The sequence below is a fragment of the Sinocyclocheilus grahami genome, unplaced genomic scaffold, assembly GCF_001515645.1.
Source record: "Sinocyclocheilus grahami isolate Dianchi unplaced genomic scaffold, SAMN03320097.WGS_v1.1 scaffold864.1, whole genome shotgun sequence".
Lineage (NCBI taxonomy): Eukaryota > Metazoa > Chordata > Actinopteri > Cypriniformes > Cyprinidae > Sinocyclocheilus > Sinocyclocheilus grahami.
The window spans coordinates 75,293-95,899 of record NW_015506043.1 but is presented as its reverse complement, the minus strand read 5'-3'; the positions used below and the strand labels follow the sequence as shown (position 1 = coordinate 95,899).

Genomic DNA, 20,607 nt, shown 5'->3' with positions numbered 1-20,607 from the left:
TCTGTACAAAAAATATTGCTTATTTGTGACCCTGGACCACAAAACCTGGGTACATTTTTTAGAAACTGAGATGTATACATCATCTGAAAGTTGTATAAATAAGCTTTCCATTGATGTATGGTTTGTTAGGATAGGACGATATTTGGCCGAGATACAACTATTAGAAAATCTGGAATCTGAGGGTGCAAAAAAATCTAAATATTGAGAAAATTATCTTTAAAGTTGTCCAAATGAAGTTCTTAGCAATGCATATTACTAATCAAACATTAAGTTCTGATATATTTATGGTAGGAAATTTACAAAATATGTTCATGGAACATGATCTTTACTTAATATCCTAATGATTTTTGGCATAAAAGAAAAATCTATAATTGTGACCCATGCAATGTATTGTTGGCTATTGCTACAAATATCCCCCAGCGACTTAACACTGCTTTTGTGCTGCAGGGTCACATATATGAATCAGTTTCTTGTTTTGTATATTGCCTGATACATTAAAAAAATATAAAAAAAGTCATTGTTATACCGTTCTTATTAACAGAATTTGCCACAATGTGATAAACTAGACAATGAAGCGGACAGCTTTGTCAGTTATAACGTGAGCAACACTGGTTTTCCGCTCACCTGCTCCGGTGTGTCTCTCTCCAGCTCTGCGGATGAAGATGCAGAGGTTTTGGCGTCACCGGAGGCGTGTGATTGGCTGATCTTGTGCTCGACGGCCTGCAGGCGGAACAGCATGTGTTTGAGCGCCTCCACCGGACCAGGATGCTTTCTGCTGCTGTATCCTGATGAACAGGAAGCTGCAGACTAGAGACAGACAGATTTACACTGAAGAGCATTGAGTATACATAAACAAAAAGACATAATAATGAGTGTCACATGCTGTACCTTGCTTCTCTGAAGTTCTTCAGGTGCTGGAGGCTCCTCAGCGCCGCCCACTGGCACTGGAGATTTACTACAGACGGTAGGTCACGCTTTATATTTATGCATTTATTAGACACTTTTATCCAAAGCAAGTTACACTCAAAGCATGCATGCATTCCCTGGGAATCGAACCCATGACCTTGGCATTGGGGGACACATTTTTCTTGATATTCAATGTGAAAATATCAGCATTTCGCATCACTCACAACGTCACAGGTGGATTGTCCCAGGATCGGTCAGCGTCCAGAGCGTCCTCCGTATCTCCTGAACTGTTGTGCTCACAGAGAGCAACAGAAGACCAGTGTAACGCCTGCTCGGCTCTTAAGATCAGAGAACCGATCTTATCATCTAAACAGAGAAGCACAAGAGGCCAGTGACCATTTTATCTGGAATCACATGGAGGCAGTATTGTGTCAATAACTAAAACTATTCAAAATCATTTTCATTAATAATATAAAATAAAATAAAAACTTTAAATTCAGTTAGTTGCAACATTGGCAACATTTCTAATTTTCATTTAGTTTAAGCTGAAGTACTAAAATTACTAAAAAAAAAATGTAACCAATGAAGACAGTCAAAAATATATATAAATATTAAATATATATTTATATACATATATATATATATATATATATATATTAAAAATCTAAATAAATAATTTAATTATACTTAATTATAATATAATATATAAACATATGAATAAATTACTGAAATAATATTTTCATTTAGTTAAAGTTGAAATACAAAAATGACTAAAACTTAAATAAAAATGAATTCAAAAAATGGAAAAACTATTAAAACCCATAAAGCACAGCTAAACCCTGAACTAAAATTAATGGAAAAATGGAAAATATAAAAATAAAAACATTCAAAATATTAATTAAATATTTTAATATGTTAATAAATTACTGAAATAATATATATATTTTTTTTTTCAGTTTGTTGCCAAGGCAGCATTTCTAATTTTCATTTAGTTTAAGTTGAAGTAGTAAAATTAAATAAAAATAATAGAAACTAAAATATTAAACTAATTATTTATTCATTAGAAAAATAAATATATTCATTAAATAAATTATTAATTAAATATTCAAATATTAATATGTACTATAAATAGTATATTAATGACACTAAAATAACACTGCATGAAGGTGAGTACATAATAATACATCATTTCAATTCAATTTCTGGATGAAATATTGTTTTGAAAAGTTGTGCAAACCTTTGAAAAGTTGTCCTTCATGAATCTGTCCTCTCTTCGCTGCCTCGAGTTTCTGTTCGGACTGTAAACGCAGCTCTCTCAGGCTGCACTGAGCGATGGACTGGGATCCGTACGGCTCTCCTGCGTGACCTTTGACATCTCGCTGACCTTTAGTGTCCGACTGACGCTCTCCACTGGACTCCTCCAGTTCTCCGACCCATGAAGGAACTCTGGGAGGAAGCAGATGATCGTCTGAGGATTCTTCACACTGTCTCAGCCACGCCGGGTACTTCAGCTCAGGAACGCTGGTCATCCCGGAAAAATCCATCTCGGATTTCTGGCTGGTCATCCAGCGCGGGAGGTGACTGGACCTGGGCGTGTCGGGTGGATGCGTCCGATTGGCTGGCGGGATGTTGGGGGGAGGAGCTTGACCGTGTGACTGCAAACCGCCCATCATTATATGGTCCACAGGGAGGGATGTCCTGCTCACCGGTGGAACGGGACGCCGCATGCAGTGTTTATGAGCCAGAACGGGCCGTAAGTGCGACCCGGAGCTACAGTTGAAGCTCAATCCCAACGGAAAGCTCCCAGAGCGGGAGAGGAGGGCCGAGGTGCGGGTCACGGGGAGAGAGCCGTCATTTGGGAGAGCCAGGAGGTCGTCAGTGGCCATACTGAGCCGATCCGAGTCTCTGTTCCGGACGGGAATGTTTAAGAAGATCAGCTCTTCATCCGTCAAACTCGTCTTTAGTACTGCACTCGTCAAAGCACATAAAAACACGGGACGTTATGCATGAGATCATGTCAATTTAGTGCTGCTGGTAAAACTATACAAATACAGTTCTGTTGATTGAAATAAAATAAAATATCAAAAAAAAAATCATAATTTATTAATAAAGAAATAGTGTTATTACAATAGTAATATTTCTTAAAAGACATAAAAAAAAAAAAAACAACAGCAACACAACAAAATTAAAATAAAGTGGAAAATATTAATGAATAATAATAATACAGTGTTAATAAATAATAAATTAAATATTAATTATGCTAAACACTGTTAAACAGGGTTTTTATAGTTAACTAAAATCATAAAAAATATTTGTCCTTTACCTGAAATAAAAGTCAATTTTATTTTATATTTCTTATTTTATTTCAGCTAGTTGCCAAGGCAACATTTCTCATTTTCATTAAGCTTTTTACTTCTTTTCTTTTTTTTTTTTAGTAATTATTTTGTTTGTTTGTACTATCAAAACTAAAATTGAAAAAAGTACAATCCTCATTGTACTATATAGACATATTTACACAAAAAAAGAATAAAACTGACAACAAAATTACTAAAAGTTTAACTAAAAACAAAAATGAATTCAAAATATGAATTAAAACTATAATAGTATCTATTATTTTAACTAATATTCCAGATTAAATAGAGTTTCTCACAGCTGTCTGTGGTGACTGAGTTTATGCTGTACATAACCCAGTCCTAGAATATTCCTTAAAACGTGAATTGATTTGTATTAACGTAACGAAATCCTTCTGATTTACCGTCTCTGTTTCTGGGATGAGGTTTGGAACTCTCTCTGGGCAGCTGAAGTTTCCCCGTCGTCGTGTCAGAGCCCCGCAGACTGCTCTGGAAGTCAGTGATGTACGCATCCAGCGCCTCTGAGGCAGAAGCGTAGTGTCTGTCTCTGTATTTGATGCTGGGGACGGGCTCCGGGTGTAAGGAGCTCTGCAGGAGTCCTGATGTGGCCAGCAGTGATGTGACGCTCGACTCCGGAGACATCAGACCGTCTTCAGACGCTCGACTCATAGCGCTCTGCAAAAACACATAATACACTTACATTAATATGTCATCAACACACATTATGCATTTTATAATTCGGGGTTCTCGCGCCTTTTGACTGATGAAAGCATGTATAATAGTTGCATGACATTTGTAATAATAAATAAATTATAAAAAAAAAAAGAGTAATAATAAAAAAAAAATTCAACAAATGAAAGCATGTATAAAAGTTGCATGACATTTGTAATAAAAAAATTATAATTAATAATAAAAAAAAAATTCAACAAATGAAAGCATGTATAAAAGTTGCATGACATTTGTAATAAAAAAATTATAATAATAATAATTAAAATAAATCAACAAATGAAAGCATGTATAAAAGTTGCATGACATTTGTAATAAAAAAAAAAATTATAATAATAATTAAAATAATTCAACAAATTAAAGCATGTATAAAAGTTGCATGACATTTGTAATAAAAAAATAATATAATAATAATTTTTAAAAAAGCAACAAATTAAAGCATGTATAAAAGTTGCATGACATTTGTAATAATAATAAAAAGAGTAATAATACAAAAAGTCAACAAATTAATGTTTAAAAGTTGCATTTTTGAGTCTGAAATAAAGATATCATTCATAATAATAATAATAATTAAAATATATATATACTTTACTGCATCACAGGTGGGTTTACAGAACAGAAGCTCACCTGATGAAGCCAGAGCAGATCACGAACTGAAAATTAAATTAAATTAAATTAAAGGTGATTAGATTCGAAGAATTCGTACAAACACGCGTCTGCAAAACATCAACAAGACTGAACCGCCAGCGGCTCTGCGCATGCGCACCGAGTCACGCGACCTTCTCTACATGCTCTATGCTCGCTAGCTGCTCCACTCAGACGAGCTCATGCGAACTGCGCATGCGCATTGGGTCACATGACCTCAAAACGTTCTACGCTCATTAGCCGCTCCACTCAAACTACATCAGCGAAATGGTCTGGATTTTGGAAACAACCCGAAATGATTGATTTATCTCCTACAGACAACATGTATATTTGACAGGAAAGCGGTGGTTAAAATTGATTTATGTTACAGTAATTCAGGCGGATGTGGAGACTAATGAGTGAGGCTTCTCGTGAACATCCACAGGCCAGAAATGAAGGAGTAATCTTATAAAAGTGCATGACTCATGAGTGGGCGACGGCTCTTTCATTTCTTGCTAGAAATAAAATAAGATACAGGATGGTAAACACGCCTCAATATGGGCGTGTCGCAAATCCATCAGGTCCACTGTATCAGTAATAATTTATAATAATAGCTGTTTGAATTCTTTACTATGTATTTGCAATTTAAAAGTCATAAAATGTATTATTCGTGTGTTATTTATTGATTCCGTGTGTCACGTGATGCCCGTTACAGCGTTAATATACCTCTTTTTTGTATAGAATGCATTAGCGTATTTTTTTTTGCATGGCATGTAATAATCTTTAGCATTCATGTTTTTAAATGATCACACTTTCCAGAGTATACACGCGTTGTAATAAGACGAAACCGGTCGTGTGTTTTGAATGGGTTTCTATGGAGGATCGTCGGAGCGCCCCCTGCAGGAACACACGCGCTCTGCGTGCTGCGCAGTTCCTGACTCGTGTAGACACTCCCAGCCCAGTTCAGCTGCTGTGTGTGTCCGTGTCCTGCTCTGTCCGAACCGAACCGAACCGGATCATGCTGCTCCGCTCGTGCTGTGTCGAACCGAACCGAACCGGATCATGCTGCTCCGCTCGTGCTGTGTTTACGGCGCAGGGGTCCTCTGCGTTCTGCTGTTAGTCGCCGGGATCGCGATGGCTCTGGCGCAGGTCTTCCAGAAGCTCATAAACAACACAATAAAAGAGGTCAGCGAGTGTGTTTTCATATCAGATCTATGTTGTGTTCTTCATATGCTGTGACTGTCTATGTGCAGTCTGTCTATATGCAGCAGAGAGATATAATATATTCAATTTTATTATATTATAATGTCTTAGTATATTGTATAATATTATTATTAGTAGTAATCTCCTCCCTTAATATACACCATTTTCATTTGCCATGATATTTACATTATGCAATTGCTATGTTCAAAATATTTTTTCTAGCATTATTATGAAATTTCATTTTATAGAGTTTAAAGATTATACTATATAATGTTTTATATTAGTGACAAATATATATGCAAATTGTAGTATGCATTATAATGTAATATTATGTATTATATTAGAATAAAATATATATCATTATATAAATTAAACATTATTATTATTATTTTCAACTAATATAATATTACCATCATGATACCATGATTGCAATATTATGAAACATTAATGTACAGCATTTTAATTTTTTAGAGCGTTTTATTTACGCTCTATTTATGTGAATGCCATGGTACATGTTCAAAATAGTTTTCTAGCCTCATTATGAAATGTCTTTTTATACAGTTTAGATTACAGATTAAATGTTATTATGCTTTTTATAATCAAACATATATGTAGTATTATAGTGTGTATTATAACATATGTTTTACTGTATTATATTATATAATAATATTGCATAAATCAAGCATTATTATTATTAGTAGTAGTAGAAGTAGTATTTTCAATTCACATAATATTAGCATCATGATATCACAATTCTAATATTATAAAATGTTAATATACTCCATATTCATTCATCATGATATTTACATGATATTTTTGTGGAAATGCTCTGGTATATGTTCAAAATATGGTATTTTTTATTATAACCAGCGTTATTATTATGAACTTTCATTTTATACAGTTGACTGAGTTTAGATTAAAGATTGTTTAAAAGGATATTGACACAATTAAACCGCTTTATGTATACTAATATGATATTGAATTAATATCATATTCATATGCTTCTTCAAGGAGAGAAATTATATAATGATACCATGTCCAGAAAACACTTTTATTTTATTGTTATTGTTATTTTTTAAATGATTGTTATTGTCATTTGCACAGATTTGTATAAATGTACACTTTGAGTAGGATATGATATTATGAAGTTTGTGTTTCTCTTCCTAAATTGTTTTAGAAACCACGAGTCTGTAAATATAACTTTGGTCATTTCTATCCACAATTCACTTTCCCTCACAGCAAGTAGTTCTGGAAAATGGAACGGAGGCATTTTCGGTGTGGCGAGACCCCCCGCCGCCGGTTTACATGCAGTTTTACTTCTTTAATCTGACCAATCCTGCAGAGGTTCTGGAAGGAGACAAACCCTTCGTCCTGCAGATCGGCCCGTACACGTACAGGTCGGTGATGCCGCTAAAAACATGCTCGTCATGTTGTCCTCTCGATGTGTGACGGACGGGAAAGCAATTCACGTGACTGTGTTTTTGCTGAAGCTTTCTCTTGATGACACATCAGATGCTCTGTGTTCCTGAAAACCATGGAACGCTTTAGGGCTTCTGTATTTGTTTATCTGAAGCCACAAAGAAAACCCTTGAAACCACAGCAATCTGTCGAAGAGACTTAAAACTGCTTAGAACTTTAAACTGCTTTAAACGTTTTAAAACTTAAAACGGCTCTCAAAACGCTTTAAAAAACTGCTTCAAACTTAAAACTGTTTCAAACTTCAAGCTTTTAAAACTTAAAACTGCTTTTACAACTGCTTTAAACTTAAAACTGCATTAAACTTTAAGCTTTTAAAACTTAAAACTTTTTTAAAAAACTGCTTCAGACTTAAAACTGCTTCAAACTTCAAGCTTTTAAAACTTAAAACTGCTTTTAAAAACTGCTTCAAACTTAAAACTGCTTTCAAAAACTGCTTCAGACTTAAAACTGCATTAAACTTTAAGCTTTTAAAACTTAAAACTGCTTTTAAAAACTGCTTCAAACTTAAAACTGCTTTCGAAATGGTTTCAAACTTAAAATTGCTTTTAAAACTGCTTCAAACTTTAAACCATTTTTAAAACTGTTTTAAACTTAAAACTGCTTCTAAACTTCAAGCTTTTAAAACTTAAAACTGCTTTTACAACTGCTTTAAACTTAAAACTGCTTTCAAAAACTGCTTCAGATTTTTAAGCTTTTAAAACTTAACTTTTTTAAAAAACTGCTTCAAACTTCAAGCTTTTAAAACTTTTTTAAAAACCGCTTCGAACTTAAAACTGCTTTTAAAAACTGCTTCAAACTTTAAACCACTTTTAAAACAGTTTTAAACTTAAAACTGCTTCTAAACTTCAAGCTTTTTAAACTACATCAAACCACTTTTTGCTGCACTTTTCTCTTGCACAAGTTTGACGACACATCAGATGCTCTGTGCTCTTTAAAACCACGTAACGCCTTAGTGCTTCAGATCTTAGTATTTATTTATGCTAAATCACGTGATCTGTTGTTTCGTCAATGTCAATGTCAATGTTATTTCCATAAGTCAATAAGAACCACATGGGCGTTTCCTCATTCAGGGAGTATCGGCCGAAGGAGGAAGTGAAATTTATGGACAACGGAACCAGAGTGGCGGCTGTCAATCCAAAGACGTACGTGTTTGAGCCCAACATGTCACGGGGATCTGAGGACGACATCGTCCGAACGGTCGACATCCCTGTTGTGGTGAGATATGTGATCTCTGACCTACTAAAAGCACTGGCAAATGAGATGTTAAATGGGTGAATCTCATGAAAGCATGTCACATTTCACCCTAAAATCGAAATAAGAAATTATGTGTTGCATAAAGAAATGAAGTCTGAGAAGAGATTATTCAAAGTTTATGTAAGTACATTTTATTTATATAGCACATTTCAACATAGCAAAGCTATCCAAAGTGCTTAACAATGTAAAATAAAAAGGAAACACAGAAAATGGAACCAGTTCGACCATTAGAGGAGCTCCTGGCCTCTATTCACATCTGAGTTATCATCAACAACAACAGCTAGTGAAGGTACGGCAGTCTTTCCCATCGCTATTCCAAGAAAAACCAGGGCTGACTAAAGTTATCACCCATAGTATCCACTTGAAAGATCCTACCCCAATCCGACAGAAACCTTATAGAGTCCCTGAAAAGATGGTAGAGAAACTGAAGACTGAGGTTAAGATGATGTTGGAGATGGCAATAGTAGAGCCCTCCCAGAGTGAGTGAGAGGCAATTGGTTCCACAGACGGGGGGCAGTGACTGAAAAGCCTCTGTCGCCCTGTCAGTGGATCTTAAAAGTCTGGTAGATGACAAAGGGATAGTAAGATATTTAAGATAAGATGGAGCTTGATTGTTTAGAGCTTTAAAAACAAACAGCAGAATCTTAAACTGAACTCTAAAATGGACCGGAAGCCAGTGAAGCGAAGCTAAAATTGGAGTGACATGGTCATATTTCTTTGCCCCAGTCAGCAGCCTTGCAGCTGCATTTTGTACCAACTGGAGGCGTGCAAGCGATGACTGAGGAAGACCTGAGTACAGTGAATTACAGTAATCTAAACGTGAGGTAATAAAAGCATGAATAACCTTCTCCAAATCTTGAAAAGACAAAAATGATTTAAGTTTGGAGATGACCCGTAATTGATCAAAACCGTTCCTAACAACAGAATTAATTAGTTTGGACGAACATAATTCTGAGTCTATGATAACGCCCAGGTTTCTAACCTGAGGGGAAATGATTGCCCAGCTCCTCAATAATATCCATTCTCATTTTTTTGGGACCAAAAACAATAATTTCTGTTTTGTTCTCATTGAGTTGGAGAAAGTTATTTGTTAACCATTTTTTAATATCCGAGATACATTCCAGCAATGGCTGAATGGAATCACCAGGTTTTAGTGGGAGGTACAACTGCGTATCATCAGCATATAAATGAAACGAAACATTGTGCTTCCTGATAATATCCCCCAGAGGGCGCATATATAAGTTAAAAAGAAGCGGCCCCAAAATAGAGCCCTGAGGTACTCCACTAAAAATTGGGGCAGATGATGAGGAAAACTTGCCTAGCTCCACAGAAAAATTGTGTTTATTTTTTACTTCAGACCGCGATGGAGAAATTCAAAGATACTCTCTTGGTCAGTCGCATCATCTCTGACGTGATGAAAGCTAAGGGCATCGGCATGTTCAGGACGTTCAGAGTCGGTGACCTGCTGTGGGGTTATGAAGATCCGCTGCTCAAAGAACTCAAACAGTTTGTGCCGGATGACCACTTTGGACTTTTCTTCAAGGTTAGCAGCACTGGTGTCAATCATCACTAGTGCTTAATGTGATCAAACCCCTGACACTAAATACTAAAGCTGAGTCATTTTGCTTGTGCTTCAGACATGAATGATTCAAATCATGTGTCTTGTTTGTGAATCATCATTTGTGACTCTGGAGCACAAAACCAGTCTTAAGTGTCAGTTTTTCGAAATTGAGATTTATACATCATCTGAAAGCTGAATAAATAAGCGTTCCATTGATGTATGGTTTGTTAGGATCGGACAATATTTGGCTGAGATACAACTATTTGCACATCTGGAATCTGAGGGTGCAAAAAAATCTAAAGACGTCCCGCTAACGTGTGTGTCTCCTCTCAGGTGCGCCCATCATCATGTCCTCCCCTCATTTCTACCAGGCAGACGACAAATTCGTCCAGGATGTGCTCGGGATGAATCCCAACAAGGAGGAGCACGAGACGGTCATTGACGTCAACCCGGTATGTCTGTATAATCACATATAAACCTGCTGGAAAGGTCTTGACCAGTTGACCAGAAACACATTTTATTCTCCTCACTGAAAGCAAAATGCTGCATGAAGCTGCAAAATCACAGCCAGTCAGAATGCATTTGATGGTTATGCGTTTCCAAGTAGAGAATTTCCAACTCACTATTTGGAAAAGTGCAACATAATGGCAATCATGTGACTCTTTATTGTGCAGACATTCTCTCTGCACCCAGAATCACCTGTTTATCTAACATTAGCAGTGATAAAAGAGAAAATTATCCTCTCATTTGCTAAATATACACCTGCGTAACATGCATTTGTGTCATTGTACATAATCTTCAAGCATCAGACAGCAGAACTCTGTCGTGTTCAGATGTGAGAGATACAAGCACGTCTCATTGGTGATTTTGGACAGATGAGATTTCTCTGTAGGTGGAGCTACAATCTAAAACGAGCAAAACTAATGTCTCATCGTGTGTCACTCGTTGCGGTTGCAGGTTCAGATGATAACACAGATTAACAAGGAAGTGGAAGTTCATTAGTACATTAGTGACTGACACACTTTCAGTTTCCATCCATCGTCACAGCTACACGATTCAAAACAACCGGTGATGAGAATCCAGTCAAGAAATATCTATTTTGCAAAAGCCAAGGTTTCCCAAACTTTTTTGTTGCACCCCTTTTTCCTATATGTGACCCTGGACCACAAAACCAGTCATACGGGTAAATTTTTATACAGATTATAATATAATACAGATCAGATTATAATATGAAAGCTGAATAAATGAGCTTCCCATTGATGTATGGTTTGTTAGGATAGGACAATATTTGGCTGAGATACAACTATTTGAAAATCTGGAATCTGAGGGTGCAAAAAAATCGAAATATTGAGAAAATCATCTTTAAATTTGTCCAAGTGAAGTTCTTAGCAATGCATATTACTAATCAATAATTAAGTTTTAATATATTTACGGTAGGAAATGTACAAAATATCTTCATGGAACATGATCTTTACTTAATATCCTAATGATTTTTGGCATTAAAGAAAAATGTATAATTGTGACCCATACAATGTATTGTTGGCTATTGCTACAAATATCCCCCAGCGACTTAACACTGCTTTTGTGCTGCAGGGTCACATATGTATGTAATATATGCTTTGATTATATTACAACTACATACAACAATCTACTTTCTAAATGTATACTAATCAGAAATGTATATGGTTTTGTGAAAAGAGAAAAAAAAAATTCTAAGGAAAAAAAAAAAGAAAAAATGTTTTAAGTATTCATCACAGATACATTATTATCTTAATAAAAGTACATATTTTTCGGATAGTATTTTAGTAATTTGTGTTAGTACAGTGACACTATATAAGTCAGTTATTTAATTTCAGAAATAATTGATTTAATAAGTTGTCTTTACGATATTACATTAAATGTTTTTTTTTCAGAATTTTTCATTTTCATGAAAATATATAGATGCCTTTATATTTTATAAACGTTTAGAGTCGTTTGATTTAGCTTAGAGTATAGTGTACATATGAGTATAGCGTGTATATAATGAGTATAACATGCATATAATGTGTATATAGCGTATCTATAATGTATATAGTGTACGTATAATGAGTATAGCTTGTATACAATGAGTATAGTGTGTAAATAATGAGTATAGTGTGCATATAATGTGTATAGCGTGTCTATAGTGTATGTAGTGTACGTATAATGAGTATAGCTTGTATAGAATGAGTATAGCGTGTAAATAATGAGTATAGCAGGTATATACTGAGTATAACGTGTAAATAATGAGTATAGCAGGTATATACTGAGTATAACGTGTAAATAATGAGTATAGCATGTATATACTGAGTATAACGTGTAAATAATGAGTATAGCGTGTATATGAGTATAACGTGTAAATAATGAGTATAGTGTGCATATAATGTGTATAGAGTGTCTATAATGTATATAGTGTATGCATGAGTATAGTGTGCAGATAATGAGTATAGTGTGTATGTAATGAGTAGATAATGAGTAGTGTGCCTGTAATGTGTATATGAGTATAGTCTGCATATAGTGTGAATATGATGAGTATAGTATGTAAATAATGTATATAGTGTGCATATAAGGACTATAGTGTGTATATAGTGTGTATATAATGAGTATACTGTGTAAATAATGTATAGTGTGTATTTATCTGCACTGCCATAAGAGGGCATCAGCGCACTAAACTCAGCTTCAGGTCTGCAGTACTATTGATGCAGTTTCATTATAAAACTCAGGTTTCTGGCTGATTGCAATACTACAGATCCAGAGCGAGTGAATGAATAAATAACAGCATCTGTATTTCATTATTTACTGACAGAACAAACACACCTTTTACACTTGTGTCTGAGTCACTCTCTGATAAAGCAGGTGATGTCAGGATGATGTTATCTGATTTGCAGCTAGTCCAGACGCGTCCCGCTTCCCGGCAGGTAGTTAGTAATTCAACCGGTGGCTGTTTTGGTTATTTTGTGTGGTGGATGTTTGTTTAGTTTACAATCAACGAGTTTCTACAAACCCAAAAGACTGCAGACATTTGATAAAATCAAACATTTTTGCATGTATTCGAGCACTAGTTTCTTCCAGGAGCATGTTAAATAACTGCACATATGTGTTTGATAAGTGCTTTCGCTGCGGGATAGGGATCTACACGGATCAGCGGGATAAAGTTTACTGTGGGTGTGTGTTTTATGGTGTTTGTGTATGGTGTTGGAACAGATTCTACATTATAAAACTGCTACAGTAACGGTATCAGATGGTAATACCACCACGTACGATGGCACTGAATAATATATATTGTTAATGTATTTGATTTCTACTGAAGGATAGAGGTTAGAGTCAGGCTTTTGTTATGTGCATCTGACAGGAATCTCTTCTGTTGCTGGGAAGGTGTGTGGTGCTTTATGCAATGTTTTCTCATGTCGGTTCCCATCATTTTTGTGCTTGAGCTTTAAATGGGTTGCAGATGTTCTGTAGGACACACACACACACACACACACACACACACCCCTCCGGATTCATTCTTAGATAAGCTAATATGTTTGAGTGTTAACATACTTTTCACTTCAGAATCCAACCAGGAAATATCTATTTTGTAAAAGCCAATCTAGCACCGTTTTAAAGTTTTGTTTAACTTAAGTTCACATGAAATAAAAATAAACTCTATTTACTTTCTTCGTGCATGCTCCTGGTCTTGTATGTTTGTCTTAGTAGGGATAGGGAACATTTAATAGGGAATTTTTCCATCAGCTGGACCCTTTAAAGCTAAAATATTTTCTTGAAGCCTCCCTGAGATTTTAAGTTAATATTTCGATCACATTCACATTTTTCAGTTTTCTAATGTAAGTTAGTAAATGTAAGTTATCTAAATTGTACACTGTTATGATTTTATTCATTTTTAATGTTTGTTTTATTTTAATTTTGTTTTGTTTTGAGATAATTTGTGATTGTTTTATACTATTGCTAGCACTTGTTTTTAACAGTAAGAAAAAACAATTCTACATATAGTCCAAAACATTTGAAAACCCCTAATTTAACTAATAGTGTGTATAGTGTGTGTATAATGAGTATAGTGTGCATATATTGTGTATATAATGAGTATAGTGTGCATATAATGAGTATTATGTGCGTATAATGTGCATAAAATTAGTATAGTGTGTATATAATGAGTATAGTGTGCATATAGTGTGTATATAATGGGTATAGTTTGCATATAGTGTGTGTGTATGAGTATAGTGTGCATATAACGAGTATAGTGTGTGTATATGAGTATAGTGTGCATATAGTGTGTATATAATGGGTATAGTTTGCATATAGTGTGTGTGTATGAGTATAGTGTGCATATAACGAGTATAGTGTGTGTATATGAGTATAGTGTGCATATAGTGTGTATATAATGGGTATAGTTTGCATATAGTGTGTGTGTATGAGTATAGTGTGCATATAATGAGTATTGTGTGTATATGAGTATATATGTATCATAAATGTATGAGAATAGTGTGCATATTGATCATCTCACAAAGATCCAGGGGTTTGTGAATCAGGACACCAAGTATTGGATAATGTTAGCCAGCAGTCACTCAGTAGCTGTTTTTGCATTGATGTTGATTTTGTGTGTTTGTGTTCTCAGCTCACTGGACTGTTGCTTCGGGGTGCGAAGCGTGTTCAGGTGAACGTCTACCTGCATCAGATCCCAGCGTTCAGGTGAGGACGAGTCTCTCAGGTGACCCGACTTAGTTTAGCACGGACTGCTAACATTTCCTTCAGAAAACAGAAAGATCTAGAAATAAAGTGGCCACACACACCCCTGTTAAAGTTGCAGGTTTTTGAGATAGGCCAGATCTTTTTCCACCTTTAGTGTGATATTGAAACCAACAAAATTCAATTAAAAATACAAATTTGAGAAAAATAAGAAATTTCTATTTGTTTGTTACATGAATTTAGTTGGTGTTAATATTGCGTCACAGGTGGAAAAATATCTGACACATTTTTTATTTCTCCAAAACCTGCAATTTTGTATAGCCACGCTATGTACACAGTTTGTGGTGTGATTTGCGTGTTTATAGTCTAATATAGCACAGTTTGAACACAGGTTTTAGTATTTGTGGGGGTTTTTTGTGGACTTACCAGAAATGTCATTTCACTTTCTTTAACTTGTCATTTGAAGACTGTTGTTCTCCAGTTAATTGGTTTTGATGCATTTCATTTGATTGACTCTCTTTCACTGTCAAATGCAGATAGTTTGATGCCATTAATGTAAAATTGACCACAGATGGAATATTTTTAGGCCTGGAACTCCAGAGCTACTTCTGATTGAGTCCGCTGTAGGCTTACATGAGCTCATTACGTAAGTCTCTCCTGAACCATGACCTGAAGTAGGTCAGTCCAGCTGTAATGATTGACAGCTGCGTGATTGAGTTATTTCAGGATGTGAAGCGAGCGGATCAGTTTCAGAGTTTGTTTGGGGGTCAGGTGGTCCAATGACGTGACCGAAGACCCAACGCTGCTGAACGTCCCACTTGAGCCGACAGCTTGTTGGCTTGGTTTTGAAATGCGATGTATCTGAGAGCGCAGATAAATCCTCCTCATGAGCATGTGAACGTAAAACATGCGGAAAACGGATGTGAGCTGACTTCCCACAGTCCCATTGATCTGATAGCGTGCGTCTGAGAGGCTTCTTCTTGAAGACGTGCGTGTCTGTTTGCATTCGCCTCAAACCTCAACCAATGCTGACGTGTCTATGGATCATTGATAAACCGTTACAGATTTATTTTTGTATTTGCTGTTTTCACTTTAATTTTTGTTAGTTTTAGTCATTTTGTTGTGTGTTTTTGTCATTTGTATTATTTTTATATATATAATTGTAGTTTATTTAGTTTTGCAGTAGTTATTTTAGTCATTCAAGTTAAACTAAACAAAAATAAGAAATGCTGCCATAGCAACTAGCTGAAATAAAATTTAAGTAAATTGTATTTTTTATTTTATATTATAAATATTGCGCTTACCTCAAACCTTTGTTGATGGGTGTAAATCATAGTTGTAGTTAATATTTCGAATTAGATTGTATTTTTGTTTTGTTTATTGGATTCAGTTTAATTTTTAGTAATTTAGAAAGTTTTAGTAATTTATTATTATTATTTTTTATATATCTATATAGTTTTTATTTTTATTGTTATTCAAATACCTTACCTTTAAACAAAAATAAGAAATGTTGCAACTAGCAGAAATAAAATAAGATTTCTTGAAGGTTTTTTTTTTTTAGATTTTATTTCAAGCAACACAAATGTTTTATTTATTTATTTATTTTTTTAATATAATTTTAGTTAACTGTAATAACCCTGGTCTTAACATCATCACATACTATCAGAATCATATTAATTAAATTTTATAAAAAATGTTGTTAGTTTTTGTCATTTTTATTATTTTTTTTATATATAATTTGTTTATTTAGTTTTGCAGTAGTTATTTTAGTAATTCAAGTTAAACTAAACAAAAATAAGAAATGCTGCCATAGCAACTAGCTGAAATAAAATTTAAGTAAATTGTATTTTTTATTTTATATTATAAATATTGCGCTTACCTCAAACCTTTGTTGATGGGTGTAAATCATAGTTGTAGTTAATATTTCGAATTAGATTGTATTTTTGTTTTGTTTATTGGATTCAGTTTAATTTTTAGTAATTTAGAAAGTTTTAGTAATTTATTATTATTATTTTTTATATATCTATATAGTTTTTATTTTTATTGTTATTCAAATACCTTACCTTTAAACAAAAATAAGAAATGTTGCAACTAGCAGAAATAAAATAAGATTTCTTGAAGGTTTTTTTTTTTTAGATTTTACTTCAAGCAACACAAATGTTTTATTTTATTTTATTTTTTTTAAATATAATTTTAGTTAACTGTAATAACCCTGGTCTTAACATCATCACATACTATCAGAATCATATTAATTAAATTTTATAAAAAATGTTGTTAGTTTTTGTCATTTTTATTATTTTTTTTATATATAATTTGTTTATTTAGTTTTGCAGTTGTTATTTTAGTAATTCAAGTTAAACTAAACAAAAATAAGAAATGCTGCCATAGCAACTAGCTGAAATAAAATTAAAATAAGTTAAAGTTTTTACATTTTATTTATTTCTATATTTTATTTTATAAATATTGCGCTCATCTCAAACCTTTGTTGATGGGTGTAAATCATAGATTTTATTTTTATGTTTAGTTTTTTGGTTTCACTTTAATTTTTATTCTATTTTTTTTATTTTATCCAATTAAAATTTTTATTTTATCTATCTATATGTTTTTTTTTTAATTCAGATATTTTACCCCAACTTTAAACAAAAATAAGAAATGTTGCAACTAGCAGAAATAAAATAAGATTTCTTTAGATTTTATTTTAAGCACTTTTTTTTTTTTTTTTTACCATTTTAGTTAACTGTAATAACCCTGGTCTTAACATCATCACATACTATCAGAATCATATTTTCTTTTTTGTTTTGCAGTCAAACTGAGAAGATCCGGACGCTGGTGTTTCCAGTGATGTACCTTAATGAGGTAAAGTTTTAGAAAATCATCATCAGTATCTTTCTACAAGGCTTTTATAGCATGTCAGGGTTGTCTACGTGTCAAAACATGTGTTACTGTCGTGTTCAAATAGTTGAACTGAAATGAACTGAAAAACTTCACTTTCACTCACATAAAGCCATATATACTATATAGCAAACCTCAACTATATATAATTTATATATCATCACAACATTTAACTATTATCATCCAGCTCGAATTTGCTAAACGCAACTATAAGGCATGAAGATATTAAGATATTATAAACATGAACATCATGATTTCCTGTAAAGCTTCTTAGCTGATTTGAACTCTGATTATTGCTGCAGTCCAGACGGATCAAGCACTTCTGTCTCAGCTTTTTCATCACGTGTGTATTTGTTGCTTTGTTGAGATGCAAAATTAGGTGAAGGGTGCAACAGATAAAGTGTCCAAACATGATGCAAATAATATTAACCTTTGAATGACACAAGCCATGAAAGAGTAAACGAGAGAGATGTGGTTGCATCAGCTTGGCTCATATTAAAAAAATAAAAATAAAGGTGCATCCCAAATCGCGTACTTATGCACTATTCTGTGACGTTTTCTAGTATAAATAGTGTGAGTAGTGCATTAACACTGAAAATTCCAAAAAGAAAAAGTGCACTTTAAATACCCGGATGATGCACTTAAATAACCTGAAAAAATGAAGTGTGCAATGTTGGACACTTCATGCACTCAACTGTCTCAGCTTTAAATACGTACCGAAATGGGAGGAGCTATGAGACTCTGATTATGAATGACAAAATAACCTTATATAATTCATACTATACATGGTTGAGTACATAGTGCATAATTAGATAGTGTATGAGTGCATAGTGTATAGTGCGTCATTATGGACTATAAACCTCAGCATTAGATGATTTTTTTTCTGTATAAAAGTGCACTAAATGAAAAAGATCGAATGAGATCTTAACTCTAAAGCAGTTCTTTTGAGTTCACATTATCAGACAGGACATCCAGCAGAACTCAAAGGGACTGAGCAGGAAATACGAGAGTGTTTTTCTTCATTTCTGTCTCTTCTTATCTTCTAAACGCTGCTGTCCTGTTTTCCAGAGCGTCGTTATTGACGAGGAATCTGCCGAGAAGCTGCACGCGGTGGTTACCAAGGCTAATGTGATCGTCAACATCCCCTTCATAGTGATCAGTGTGGGCATCTTACTGGGCGTCATCTTCATCGTGTTCATGTGCCGACAGCAGAGGCCAGTGGTGAGGCTCACACATCACTTCCTTCACTAAAACGTCTGATGGATGATTAAGGGAATTTGGCCTTTGTGTTCCTCATATTTATAATCCTGTGGAACAGGAAGTCATGGCTGGACAATTTCACGCTCCTAGTCACTCTGGTGTGCTAAAAAAAAAAGTAATATGAATTGGAACATACTTCAGAGTTATTTTACTCATAAGAATTTCTAGGGGTGCCAATAATTGTGGCCAACATGCATTAAAGAAAAAACATTTATTTCATACTGAGATTTTCCCTCCACTTTCCATTGTTTGACTTCAATGAAAGGTTAGAATTTTGTGAATTTTTAGAATGAAAGATTAAAAAGATAAACAATGCAGATTTATTTTCACAGCCGCCTTTGCTTATATTTACAAATGGTGCCAATATTAGTGGAGGGCACAAAAAAAGTGATAGATTTTGAGCTTTCTACATAATCAGCCATAATTCCTCATACATATAGCATGTGAAACGCACACATTTGAGTCACATTTGACATTGTCAAATTTTGAGTCACATTTGTTTCACACAGCACACATAAATATTGCATAAAATTGTCCAGTTTTAACAACTTTTTCCAATGCAATGCATTCTGTGATTGCATTTCTCCATTAAGGCTACATGCAATGCTGATTGTTACTGCATTTGCTGTTTATTAATGTCTTTTCCTAACTTTTTTTTGTCTCAGAGCTCCGAGCAGCAGCCCCTGCTTTCATCGTAAAACTCCCCGGACGTCATGATGAACTAACATGCGTTTAGACATTGAGCTTGATTTCATTTTCACAAGTCCTGATTAGGTACAAGGAGCATCGGTGTATGCGGCAGACGACTCAAAGTGCAAAGTTTGTCTCAGGTCACCTGGCCTTTGGAACTTGCAGACGTGTTTTTTTAATGCATTTAATGCGATACTTTAGACAACTGATCATCACAGAACTAAATAGTGCAGGCGTGTCCAAATTAGCCAATGAGTTTTATGTCCAAAAACTGCAATTACATCAGAAAACACTAATAGAGTGACGGCAGACGTGATGCAACACATTACACATCACCGCTCGAGATGCATCACAACTATATTAATACACTTACGCAACTGCAATGAGCGCATCTGGCAAATAAACTGACAGCGGTGCTAATTCATGCTGATTTCAGTAATTATGTACGTTTTAGTCTGCTTCACATGAGTCTGACAAGTCAATAATGTTGCCACATGCATTTTAAAATCACTAAATACATTTTTAAAATGACCAAATGACTTGGTTTGTATTTGCACTTGTTTTCTCCTCTGCCATATTTTCTTAGATGCAAACCAAGAGTCAATTAATAACACTTTTACAATATTTCTGACATATGACTACAATAAATTGACCGTAATCACTGATTTAAACTCTAGAATAACAGCCTTGCTTTCTGTGTTCTGTGTTATATATGCAGTATAAAGAGTTTCTTGGTTTCTCCAGCACAGTATTACCACAGCATTGAGAAGATTCAGCTTGAACTTTCAGTATCACAAACATATTCCGTGTTCGTTTAGCTCATTTACATGCATTGATCTGTCAGGGATGGCTAGTTTTTATTTTTGTTTATGTTTGTTAAACCTCATGTCCTGCCTGATTCATTTCATGTTTTATTCTTGTAGGTGTTTGGGTTTTTTTAAGTTTGAAAAGGTAAGA

At 34.3% G+C, this 20,607-nt stretch overlaps 2 protein-coding genes across 2 annotated transcripts in view; one reads left to right on the top strand and one right to left on the bottom strand.

Moving 5' to 3' along the window:
- cunh18orf54 (chromosome unknown C18orf54 homolog) overlaps positions 1–4,757 on the bottom strand; it is an 8,470-nt gene extending 3,713 nt beyond the window's left edge. The window contains exons 1-6 of the mRNA XM_016248080.1: positions 4,611–4,757; positions 3,662–3,932; positions 2,144–2,872; positions 1,131–1,272; positions 889–955; positions 625–807 (exon numbers count right to left, since the gene is read on the bottom strand). Of these exons, the coding sequence (XP_016103566.1) occupies positions 625–807; positions 889–955; positions 1,131–1,272; positions 2,144–2,872; positions 3,662–3,926 (1,386 nt within the window). The 5' untranslated portion in view covers positions 3,927–3,932; positions 4,611–4,757. The remainder of the gene's footprint in view (positions 1–624; positions 808–888; positions 956–1,130; positions 1,273–2,143; positions 2,873–3,661; positions 3,933–4,610) is intronic.
- Positions 4,758–5,433: 676 nt separating this feature from the next.
- LOC107563261 (lysosome membrane protein 2-like) lies at positions 5,434–20,531 on the top strand. Its single transcript, XM_016248079.1, has 10 exons — positions 5,434–5,609; positions 5,649–5,792; positions 7,050–7,207; positions 8,360–8,504; positions 9,901–10,099; positions 10,438–10,556; positions 14,738–14,811; positions 17,613–17,664; positions 18,769–18,921; positions 19,626–20,531. Exons 1-10 carry the CDS (start codon positions 5,472–5,474, stop codon positions 19,656–19,658), a joined length of 1,215 nt encoding a protein of 404 aa, XP_016103565.1. The 5' UTR covers positions 5,434–5,471; the 3' UTR covers positions 19,659–20,531.
- Positions 20,532–20,607: the final 76 nt, after the last annotated feature.